The sequence below is a fragment of the Pleurodeles waltl genome, chromosome 6 (genome assembly GCF_031143425.1).
Source record: "Pleurodeles waltl isolate 20211129_DDA chromosome 6, aPleWal1.hap1.20221129, whole genome shotgun sequence".
Lineage (NCBI taxonomy): Eukaryota > Metazoa > Chordata > Amphibia > Caudata > Salamandridae > Pleurodeles > Pleurodeles waltl.
In genome coordinates, this window is record NC_090445.1 from 342,478,414 (window position 1) to 342,491,170 (window position 12,757).

Consider the following 12,757-nt stretch of genomic DNA (forward strand, 5'->3'; position numbering starts at 1 on the left):
CATGCCAAGGAGGCATTTCCTTACAACACCGACATTCCATTTATAATAATTTCTCCTGAAATGTGATTTTTAAATAGGGTAGAGAATCTATTTCCACTGGGGCACACTATAGGAGAGAAGCACTCCTGGTCTTATGGCAAAAAGACAATTGCCTTATGTGCATCCATTATTTTATACACCAGTGCACAATTTGTATAGAGTCATATCTTTGGTTTTGTGGAGCGAAATGTTGATTCAATGGCTTGAAGCGAAGCACTGATTATTTCTCTAGTCCTTTTTTAACTTTAAGAAATGCTGTAAACTTTTGGCTTTTTAGAAAATACATTTAGAAAATTGTCCCCAATTTTGCACCTTTATCCCTATATTCTGCAGAGCAGTTTTCAGTGATTACTCCCGCTCCCCTCACCTTCCCACACACTACCATCCCTCTAATCTCTGAAGCATTGACATCATTTACTGCAGTTGCTTGGTACAAAATGGGGTTAGTATAAACACTGTGTAAGGCCTTTCTAGGTTCACAGTCCTTAAACTGACATTTTGTCTTCACCTTCACTTAATCTTAACTGAGCTTACCTAACTTAACTTTATCGTAATTTCAACCTCAACACAATGCCAACTAAACCTAAAACTGAACTCTACTTCAGCCTTAATACACTACCTGCCTTCCCTCTCCCTCACTCCACCTACGCTTCTTCCCCTCATTTGCTTGTTTATTAATGTTTTCAGATTTTAGCTGCTCTGTCAGCGGGGTGCTGTAAGATTAAACTCATTGTCCTGGTTCCATATTTCAGTTGTCAAAAATATTCTACACAGGCCTCCTACTTCCTGCTTGCTACCATCTGCTTTTGATGTCTGAAATTTGATTGGTATATTTTGGAATTGGGGGGGGGAAAGAGTAGATGGAGTCGGCGTTCAAAACAGCAGTCAGCATTATGGTTTGTCATTTCCAGTCGTGACTTGCTTCGTTCTAAAGGAGCAGGGCACGTGCGGCACTTGCGGGGGGACAGGGGATCGGAGGGGGACCTAATATTTAATAAAATAAAAAATAAAAAACACACACCCACCTTTTCGACGGCATCCCACGCCGCGCTCCTCTTCCCTACTGGCTGCACGCAGGCACAGGCTCCTAGCCTGCGCTGCGGCCAAAAATGACGCTGCTCAGATCATCGTCAGGATTGGCTGGGAGTGCCCTAGCTGGGCACTCCATGGCAGACTGGGAGCCTGTGCAGGCTTTCTCCAGCCCATCAACTATGTTGTTGGGCTGGAGAGAGCCTACTATGCATGTGTGTTCGGCCGGCCCGAGACAGCAAGACTGCATTCCGCATTCCACTTGTACCTCCCCCTTATTATGTTTTTGCACTATTCCTTATGCCGCCCGAGCCCCCACCATTGGCAGTCAATGCTTCATTCATAAATATCTGTTCTGCAACTGGTGTACCCAACACAGTAGGTAGCCTCCAGCACAGGACTTGTCATTCCAAATGTGTTATTCTGATCAGAAAGCATTAATCCATAGGTCGTCTGCTGTTAGGGATACAGTATAGAAAGGGTTCCGCTTAAAGTTGCAGCAATACCCTAGTTAGGACATTGAGAACGAGACACATTATTCCAAGGCTTGCATTGTGCAATAACACAGCACCTCGGACGAAGCCTTATCATTGGTGTGTTTGTACTGTAATTTTGTAAAACTTCCACACTTTTCCTTGTTTTGCTTTAGCTTTGTAGGATTGCGTAACAGGTGTTGTATATTCAAATAGGGCATGAGACAGTGGAAACAGACCCTGCAAGCTGCTAACCAATAGGCAGGTTGCAAGGGTGGGCGAAAATGCATGTAAATAGATCAAAGAAAGGGTGGGTGCTGCAACTTTATTTTGACAAAGGCTGTTTACAGAGCATCTTACAGCAATGCAGTGACCGTGTTTGATCATCTTTAAAGTCTTAAATGTACTCTAGAGCAGGCTCTGTATTCATAGCGAGCTACAGAACCTGGCTACTGAAGAAACCTACTTTGCAGCATTCAGCCACAGTCCCTAAACAATGCAGGAATGTGCAGTAGCATAATATTGAAAGACTGCAATAAAAGATGTTCTTTTTCTCCAGCACTAGCTGAAACACTTTGGCACTGAAGTAGCTGTAGATGGGTCTCCGCGACCGCGTCCTCTCTCCCTCGCAGCCGACACCATTCAACCAGCTCCCTCGATACATTTCTGCGTTTCCGTAACGACAGGGGAACGCGGCGCCACGTCACAAACAACAACTTCCTGGTCCCGGCACTACAAGAGACGAAGGACTACACCCAAGAGGAATCGAACGCCACGGAGAAGGAGAAACCCTGTGGATCGATAGAGACGGAGACGGCAGTACGGAACGCAGACAAATCCGCCAGCGGAGCTGACGAGACTGCAGCTATTCCCGCTTGCAGAGAGGAGACGAAGACGCGAGACGCCCGCCACGACCCCGGAGGGTCCTGGCTTTCGAAGGTACGGTCCCTCCTACAGACCAGGGGATCACAGGGAAAAACGGGCACCGGGGAAGGAAACAGGGGAGGCGGGAGAGGGGAAGGAGAGGTGCACTAAAACACTAGGGAGGAAAGAAACGGAACGGGCACCAGTGACAGACCCCAGCACAGTGGGATATCCTCACAGACCAACCCTGCTTGCTCCCTTCCCACCTTGAAAAATAAAGAGTAATACCCGGATCATCCAAAAAGACTTACCTCCAATTTTCTTTCTGTTTTTTTTATGGTTTTCCGGAAAAACGCCTAGGTGGTCCAACAGCCGGACACCTTCTCAGAAAAACCTAAAGAAGGGGACAAGAAAAGAGGAGAGAAAAAGAGGAGAATATTAACAAAGACAAGACCAGAACCAAATAAACCTCAAAGAAAGTACTGAACCTGGGACATTCTCTACAAAATGTAAAAGATAATAAAAATATACGTTAATTCCCACGAACTATACTTACCAGACTCAGTCTTTCTGTTCTCGTATACCGCCACAGCCTACCACAGTAGCATTCTCAGCGCCAAATGCATCAGCTATGCACTGCGAGAAAATGCACTGCCTTGAGTTGCTGTACAGTGCTTGTACTTTGCACAAGCATGTCCTGCCTTTATCACAGCTGAGGCGCCTGTGCTTCGCTGGATAATTCCCTGCTTTCAACCCCCGCTGAGGCATGTATGTGCTTCATTACCCTGCTATGCAGCAGCGGTGCATTTCATAGACATGCCTGGACAGTCTTCACTCTCCAAAGCTACAGCACTCACTTTAATCCAGATTGTAACTCTACTTGTGCTACTATAGTTGATGCACTGCCCTCCTTTAACATTTACATTACCTGTGTGTGCAGTGCAGGAGGAGCATTTCACTCATTAAACTACAGACGCTAAGCCCTTGGGTTCACCCTGTCGGTTATAACCATAGATGCACTCCCTGGAAGCCTACTTGTGTCTGCACCAGGCTGTGCATACTGATAAGGGAAAGGATAAGACTTCTAGACCTTCAGTAACAAGCATCATCATACTTGCTCAAACCAGTCACCCTGCATCCCCACTCACTGTCTTACCCTCTGTCACTTTCATCTTGAGTGTCGCCCACTCTTTTCTTCTGTTCACGCTCCCCTCATGGTTCTATTATATTATTTTTTTCTCAAGACTAGTTACTAACTTACTTTGTCACTGCCAGGCACGTCTAGACCTTGAATCCTGGACCATATATCAATGTGCGCAGCTTCACTGACCTGCTAGTGTTAATGGTGGTGGAAACTATTCTGTGTGGATTAAAAAAAACTCCCGGCTCGAATTCCTCTCTTAGACACCAAGACCCTGCATGAACTTACACCTTTGACGCTTAATGCTTATGATAAGAATTCTGATTTAGGAGGACTTCTAAAAATATGGACTGATAAGGCCCCGGTAGGTAAGGATCTGCAGTTTTAAAGTTACCTCAGAATAGCTACCTATGAAAAGCCCAGACAGACATTGGTACTTTTACTTTTTGGAATTGGATACTCAGAAAAATATTCTGAGATTCCTCTAATAAGCTGCAATATTGTGTTCGCTGAATGAATTTGGCCATAATGGAGATCTAGGGTTACATTTAATTTTTCCGTTTTCTTTCACTGCACGACAAGCTATTATTTAGGATCTCTAGCTTAGCTGCCTTGTTACCAATACGCCTGTGTATGTGTTATTAAATGAAAACCTGATTGTGGCGCGGTGTCTACCAGGGCACATAATAAGAGCAACTGGTTAAAGTTTTGCAGTGGGATGTGGTAAAGAGCATCAGAGTGAATCTTATATTTCACAGCTGGCTATGTAAGGATTTTGTTGAGTCTAGCTGTGATAGTTGCCTACAAGAGCTGTGTTTCTCTGCATATTGGTTTTGAGTCTCCCACTCTCCTTTTTGGTCTTGCTTCATTTCTTTTTTCACCTCACTAACCCCTTTATCATTGCACCTGCAATCCCACTCACTCCTATTTCCCCCCATATGGCTCCCTTTCTCGCTAGCTTTTCCCCTCACCATCCATGTGTTTGGCGTTTCTTTTCGTTCTAAGCCCCAAAATTTTGCTGTGGTGTTTCAGCTGTAGTCAGGTTAAATTCTAATGCAATAGTGTGTGCCCCCTTTGCTTTTCCTCCTCCACAGGATGTACAGCAAATGAGGGAGAAACTTCAGAAGGAACTTGAGGCTACACTTGAGGAAAAGTGCATCTCTTTGCTGACCTTCCACCAACCAGAGACAAGTGAGTGCTTGTAGTTATGAAGACATCTGCTAGCAAGAATAGCATTAATGCTACTCTGGCATTCATGCTGAAGCCCATCCTTGGCTATGGTCTGAACTCTTTCACTCTCTCCATAAGATAAAAACTGTGATCTGCTGAAGTCCATGAAATCCCTACAATTGGTAGAGAGAAGACTGCAGAGCGAGTCTGAGAAGTGCAAAGCGAATGCAGTAAGACTTGAAAAGCAGAAGATGGCTTTTCCTCCGGTAATGGGCGTGGGCCTCCTTGTTCAGCATAAGCAAAATTTATTTTAATCTGTCTGTCTTGTGTGAGACAGGGACATCAGAGGTCATTTCTAGGAGTTTATCCCTTTGATTTCCCAATCCAACTTTGTATTTGAAGCAGTAGCACTGGCTCTTGGTGAATACATTCTTCCAGACCGGAGGTGTTATTTCCAATGTACCGGTCATAGAATGGATTAAGGAGAGTCATACTGGGTTCATTCCACACATCTTATTCTCTGTTGCATACAATCAGTATTGTAGTTCATGGTTTTTGCAGAGAGGTGGAGCTAGCTGCAGTAAGAGCCAGATGGCCAAAAGCTGCTAGCCACAAAGCCACTGGTGCCATCTTTTTCCCCTTCACTTTTACCGGCACACTCGTGGATACTACTTATGAGGCAATAGCAAGCTCTAGGTCTGGTGTTAACCCCGGGGAAACAAGTCAAGCGTGGTGAACGTAGTCAGCCACCACAGAGAGAGAGGCCGGCGGCCTTGCGGAAGCGGCTCAGCTAGGACGGGGTGTGGCTTGCAGGGCTGGCTAGAGAGCTCCCTCTTGGCCCTTAGCCTCCCTCTTCCCTGGAATCCTCCTGGTACCCTCCTGGAGTCCTCCTGACGCCTGCTGGCGGCAGAGGAGACAGCAGCCCATTAGGTCCATCTCTTCAAAGCACCTGGAAACAGCTGTCTAGTCGCCAAACACATTGTATCTTTATTTTAAAAATAACCTGACATAACCTGCATTACTGCTGCAAAGGATTAATCTCTGTGCGGTAGACACAGTCCTTATGTACTGATGCATCAGCTGATACAAATTGTATTGTAATCGTATTTATATAGCGCCTACTACCCCTGACTAGGCGTCGAAGCGCTTTTCGGTGAGTAGCACGCTACTCTGGAACCCAACAAGAATTAGTGATGGATTAGTATTGGGAAATGAGTACAGTTTTAGTATTATTATGAGTTAATTTGAGCCGCGGATATGAGAGTTTGTTAGTTAGATTGACTGGAGTAATGGAGGGGTGGATGAGGAAAGAAATCCAGAAGTGTTAATTGGGAGTAATGGAGGGGTGGAGGAGGGAAGAGTTATGTGGAAGGGTTAGGGAGAGCATAGAAGCAGGGTGAGATAAATGTGGGAGAATTTAGTAGGGTTGTGTGGGAGGTCACGGTAGTAGAGTGAGGTTTGGTGAGTTAGATGTGGAAGCGGAGGGAAGAGCGTTGGCAGAGTTATTTAGGAGATGAAAGTAGTAGAAAGGACTCGGGATGAGTCAGAGTGAGAATGGAGGATAGTTTGATAGAGACATGACATATGATGATGGGTAGATAAGTGTGATAAGATGAGAGCAGGAATTCATAGATATCTAGTATAACAACCCACCCAGGAGCCATGCAATAACCCACGAACATGCCAAGCACAGAAACAACATATACATATATATATGTATATTTACACACACACACACACACATACAAACACACATGAATACACACACATATGCATATACAATACATAATTAGAACCATGGGTAAAATATACTTAGTCAAATAGGTTTTAAAGAGTGTGTGTGTATTTTATTGTTATGACATAGTAGTGATACATATTTTCTAAAGAACTATACATAACTAGAAATATACACATAATCTGAAAAAAATATTTATCAACATAGGCATATGCAGTCCATAGTTGTTTGAATATGGTGGTTATGAAGGAAAGAGACAACTCTTGAGTAGTTTTCTGAAGACAAGAAAGTTATCTGTGGCTCTTATAGTTGGGGGTAATGAATTCCATAGTTTGGCTGCTCGAACGGAGAAGGATGTACCACCTATAGTCTTTTTCTTGTATGGTGGTGTTCTAAGGCGGGGTGCCAATCTTGAGCGGAGGTTTCTTTGTTGGATGTATTTGGTTATTTTGTTCCTGATAAAAAGTGGTCCTGTTCCATGTATAGCTTTGTGGGTGATACAAAGCAGCTTGAAAGTGCATCTTCTGGCAACGGGTAACCAGAGTAGTCCTCTCAAGGCAGGGGAGATGTGGGCTTGCGGCTTTACATGTAATAGTAGCCTGGCTGCGGAATTGCCACTAGGAAGGCAACCTTCCATGTTAACAATTGTATTTGGCAGGAATGCATGGGCTCAAATGGTGGTCCCATAAGTCGTGTAAGCACTATGTTTAAATTCCAAGAGGGAACTGGAGGTGTTCTTGGTGGAATGATGCTTTTTAAACCTTCCATGAAAGCTTTAATTACAGGATCTCTAAATAAGAAGCTGTGCTGAATATTTTGTAAATATGCTGAAATTGCACTAAGATGACTTTTTATGGGAGAGAATGCTAAATTTGACTTTTGTAAATGAAGTAAATAGCATACAATGTCTTGTATTGATGCTGTAAGAGGGTCAGTATGTTTAGATTGACAGTAATATACAAATCTTTTCCATTTGTTTGCATAGCACTGTCTAGTAGTGGGTTGTCTTGCTTGTTCAATAACTTCCATACATTCTGATGGGAGTTGTAAATATCCAAACTCTATGACCTCAGGAGCCAAATTGCTAGACTGAGTGTCTTGGGATTTGGTTGCCTGATTTGGCCTTTGTTTTGTGTCAATAGATCTGGTCGGTTTGGGAGTTTGGAGTGTGGTACTACTGACAGGTCTAACAATGTTGTGTACTACGGTTGACGTGCCCATGTTGGTTCTATTAGTATCATGTTGAGTGAAGTTTGGCGCAACTTGTTGACTAGAAACGGAATGAGTGGGAGAGGGGGAAAAGCGTAAGCAAATGTCCCTGACCAATTGATCCATAGAGCATTGCCCTTGTTAGGGGGTGTGGATGCCAGTATGCGAAGTTTTGGCATTTTGTGTTTTCGCTTGTGGCGAACAGATCTGTGTTTGGTGTTCCCCATTGTTGAAAGTATTTTTGAGGTACTTGAGGATAAATCTCCCATTCGTGTGTTTGTTGGTGATTTCTGCTGAGGATATCTACTAATTGATTGTCTATTCCTGGAATATATTGTGCTAACAGGTGAATTTGGTTGTAGATTGCCCATTTTTAAATATTTTGGGCTAGGAGGGAGAGTTGGGACAAATGTGTCCCTTCCTGTTTGTTTAGGTAATACATGGTTGTCATGTTGTCTGTTTTGATAAGAACATTCTTCTGTGTGAGAAGAGGTTGAAAAGCTTTGAGTGCTAGGAAGACAGCTAACAACTCCAAGTGATTTATGTGTAGTTTGTGTTTCGAATCCCATTGACCTTGAATATTGTGATCGTTTAGGTGAGCTCCCCAACCAATCATTGATGTATCTGTTGTGATTATGGTCTGAGGCACAGGGTCTTGAAATGGCCGCCCTTTGGTTAGATTTGTGGAATTCCACCACTCAAGGGACATGCATGTTTGGCAGTCTATCAACACTAGATCTTGAAGTTGACCGTGTGCCTGTGACCATTGTTGTGCAAGGCAATGTTGTAAGTGCCGCATGTTTAATCTTGCGTTTGGCAAAATTGAAATGCATGATGCCTTCATCCCTAAAACCTTCATGACAAATCTGACAGTGTACCGTTGATTTGTTTGTATTTGTGTGATTGCATTTTAGAATGCTTGTATCCTTTGTGTATTTGGACATGCTAGAGCTTTTCGAGTATTTAGTATTGCACCCAAATACTGTTGTATTTGTGCCGGTTGTAGATGTGACTTTTGGTAGTTTATTGAGAAGCCTAGTGTGTGCAAGGTTTGTATTACGTAACTGGTATGATTTTGGCATTGCGTATCACTGTTTGATTTTATTAGCCAATCGTCTAGATATGGGAAGACATGTATATGCTGTTTTCTTAGTTAGGCTGCGACTACCGCTAGGCACTTTGTGAATACCCTTGGTGCTGTTGTTATTCCAAAGGGTAATACTTTAAACTGATAGTGCTTTCCTTGAATGACAAACCTGAGATATTTTCTGTATACAGGGTAGATGGGTATATGAAAATACGCATCTTTGAGGTCTAGTGCTGTCATGAAATCGTGTTTTTGGAGTAGTGGGATAACATCCTGTAGAGTTACCATGTGAAAATGTTCTGAAAGGAAGTAAAGAGTGAGGGTCCTGAGATCTAAAATTGGCCTGAGGGTGCCATCTTTTTTGGGAATCAGGAAATATAGTGAGTAAACTCCTGTCCCTATTTGAGATTGTGGTACAGATTCTATTGCTTGTTTGAGTAATCAAAATTGGACCCCTTCTTGTAACAGGCTGATGTGTTCTGTGGATAGTTTGTGTGACCTTGGTGGTATATTTGGAGGAGTGTGTATCAATTCTAGGCAATAGCCATTGTGGATAATTGATAGTACTCAATTGCCTGTGGTAATGTTTTGCCAATTTGTGTGGAACAGTTGTAGTCTTCCACCCACAGGAGGGGTGTGGAGTGGAAGAGAAAGAGGAAAGTCACTGTTTGGGGTGCTGTGGAGGTTGCCTAGAGGTCTGAAATGTCCCTCTTGTTTGGGGTACTGTCCTCTATATGTGCCCCTAAAACCACCTTGTTGGTATTGTGGTTGGTAGGTTGGTTTTGCCTGTGATGTGGATGCCTCTGTTTGTGGTCTGCACCCACTTCGAAACTGAGGTTTCCAAAAGGATCCTCTGTATGGTGTGGAGTATAGTCCACCCATTGCCTTGCCGTGTCTGAATCTTTCCTTCATTTTTCTATGGTTGTGTCCACCTCTGGCCCAAAAAGATGTTTTTTATTGAATGGCATATTTAACACAGCCTGCTGTATTTCGAGTTTAAAACCTGAAGATCTGAGTCATGCATGCCTACGTATTGTCACTGCAGTATTGACACTTCCAGCAGCGGTGTCTGCTGCATCTAGGGCAGAACGAATTTGATAATTAGCAATGGCTTGCCCTTCTTCCTCTACTTGTTGTGCCCTCTTTTGGTGTTCTTTGGGGAGATGCTGGACTATGTCTTGCGTCTTGTCCCAGTGGGCCCTGTCATATCGAGCTAACAGTACTTGTGAGTTAGCTATCCTCCAATGATTTGCTGCCTGGGATGCAACTCGCTTCCCTGCCGCACCAAATTTTCTGCTCTCTTTGTCAGGTGGGGGTGCATCACCTGATGACTGACTGTTCGCTCTTTTTCTGGCAGCACTAACTACCACAGAATCTGGAGGAACTTGATGGGTGATGTAATCAGGATCAGAGGGTGGAGGTTTATACTTCTTCTCTATCCTGGGTGTTATTATATGTGCCTTAACAGGCTCATTAAATATTTGATCTGCATGTTTTAATATGCCTGGGAAGGCATTAATATTTTGAGTGTGTTGCGGATAGGGTGTTAAACAAGAAATCCTCTTCTAGGAGTTCGGTATGCATGGTGACCTCATGGTATGTTGCAGCCCTAGCTAAAACTTGATCGTACACAGTGCTATCCTCAGGTGGTGAAGGTTTAGGTGGTGAAGGTGGTGATGGTTTAGAGGGACAGCTGTCTGGGTCATTACTAGGAATGGGATCATAAAGGTCCCATGGATCCACAATGTCAAGTTGTGAATCGAAAGAGTGAGTGGGTGACTGCACTGGTGTAGGACTAGTAGGAGGAGAGGTAGGTAGGTGTGGAGAGTGAGGAGGAGAAGGAGGAGAAGATTGAGGAGGTGGTGGTTTCTCCTTCAGCTTTGGCACTTTTGCTGGAGGCTGCATAGTGTCCAATTCCTCCTGAAAGGCTAGCTTTCTCTTTGGTTTTAGAGGAGGTGCTGTCTGAATTCTGCCTGTTTCCTTATGGATGTGAATCCTGGATTGCCTTTCATCCATAACTTCAAGTACTGGTTGTACTTGATACTCCTCTTCAGAGGTTTTGTGGCTTTCTTTAAGTCTCTTTGAAAGTCCATGTTCCTCTGTGTATGCTGGCCTTTTCGGCTCAGAAGCAGGCTTTTTCGGGTTCGAAAAAGATCACGCGTTGATGCTCTCGGCTCCGAAAGGGATTTTCTAATTTTCTACTCTGAAAAAAGATGTTTACTGAAGTCGGACACGGATCTCTTTGTTGCCTCCGATGTTTTGGGAGGAGTGGCCTTTTTCGGTGCCGAACTGGTAAGTTGGTCACCGGTAGTATTTTTCCAGGCCGAGCCACGGCTTTCCAGCAGTGGGTACCCAAGGCCTTATATTTTTGCTTTTGTGGAGTACTGGGGCAGCCGTACTCACATGTTGTCCTGCTGTGACCGGTCTGTCTTCGGATTCCTGTTCAGAGTCGGAATCTCGAACCAAGACCACTGTTTGACCAATTTCTTCCTTCTCCACGTCAAGATATTTGCTGCTCCACGACGCCATTTTAAGTCTTCGTGCCCTCCTATCTCGAAGAGTCTTTTTGGATTGGAAGGATCGACAGGCCTCACAATTTTCTTCCCGATGATCTGGGGAAAGGCAACGATTGCAAACCAGGTGCTGGTCTTTATATAGGTATTTGGACTGGCACCGAGGACAGAACTGGAATGGAGTCCAATCCATGAGGCTTCCACATGGTCGCCCGAATAGGCCCGAGTTGGGCGCGCGCACCCCGAAGGGCGAGTAAAGTTGTTTTCTCCGACTGTACCGATGTGTCGATGGAAGATGTAAACCTGATCGATACAATACCGATGAAAAGAAAGTGTTTTAAAAGTTTTTCCGAATCAAAATCTCGGAGGAAGAGGAAACACATCCGAACCTGATGGCGGAAAGAAAACAATCTAACACTGGAGTCGATGACCATGTGCAATGGAACCGAAGAGGAGGAGTCACTCGATTTCGTGACTCGAAAACACTTCTTCGAAAAAAACTACTTTTAACAATCCGAGCCCAACACTAGATGGCAGAAGTAATGCACAGCATGCGTATCTGCAGCTACACATGCCACCGAAAAAAATATATATATATATATATATTTATATATTAAGAAAAGAAGATGTCCATGCATTGTTTATACATATTTACATAAAGCAAATACAACAGCTACAGGCTTCCTGGGAAAAGGGAGGGTGCATGTGAACATGCAGGACTACATGCCATGTACAGATGTACACTGGGTAAGTGACATTTTCCGTTTGATGGCATGTAGCTGCAGATACACATGCTTTGCATAGACTGAAAAGCAGTTCCTTCCTAAAATAAGCAGTGGCTAGCCTGTAGGAGTTGGAGTAGTTTGAAATAGTGTTCTAAGCGCTGCCTGACCAACATTTGCTTGTTGGCGAGAGAGGACATCCAAACAGTAGTGTTTAGTAAACGTATGTGGTGTAGACCATGTGGCTGCTTTGCATATGTCTGCCATAGGTATATTTCCTAAGAACGCCATTGAAGCTGCTTTCTTTCTAGTAGAATGTGCCTTGGGAGTTACTAATAGTTGTCTTTTAGCTTTGATATTGCAAGTTTGAATACACGTTACTATCGATCTGGCCAATCCTTGTTTTGGAGTAGGATTACCTTTATGAGGCTGCTGAAAAGCCACAAAAAGTTGTTTCGTTTTTCTGAAATTTTGTGTTCTGTCTATATAGTACATGAGAGCTCTTGTAAGATCTAGAGTATGGCAAGCTCTTTCAGCAACTAAATCTGCTTGTGGGAAGAAGACTGGCAATTCCACTGACTGACTGATGTGAAATGGTGAAACCACTTTGGGTATGAATTTTGGGTTTCTCATAAGTACTATTTTGTGTTTGTGAATTTGGAAGAAAGGCTCTTCTAAAGTGAATGCTTCAATTTTACTAACTGTAGGAAAATGACACCCCCACTTTTTGCCCAGGTGTTGATACCAGCTTTGATTGGAAGTGTGCTGGGACCCT

General features: G+C 43.8%; 1 protein-coding gene across 1 annotated transcript in view; it reads left to right on the top strand.

Moving 5' to 3' along the window:
• The first annotated feature begins 1,825 nt into the window (after positions 1-1,825).
• LOC138301557 (HAUS augmin-like complex subunit 4) overlaps positions 1,826-12,757 on the top strand; it is a 147,079-nt gene continuing 136,147 nt past the window's right edge. The window contains exons 1-4 of the mRNA XM_069242076.1: positions 1,826-1,851; positions 2,228-2,480; positions 4,641-4,737; positions 4,855-4,982. Coding sequence (XP_069098177.1) covers positions 1,826-1,851; positions 2,228-2,480; positions 4,641-4,737; positions 4,855-4,982 — 504 coding nt within the window. The remainder of the gene's footprint in view (positions 1,852-2,227; positions 2,481-4,640; positions 4,738-4,854; positions 4,983-12,757) is intronic.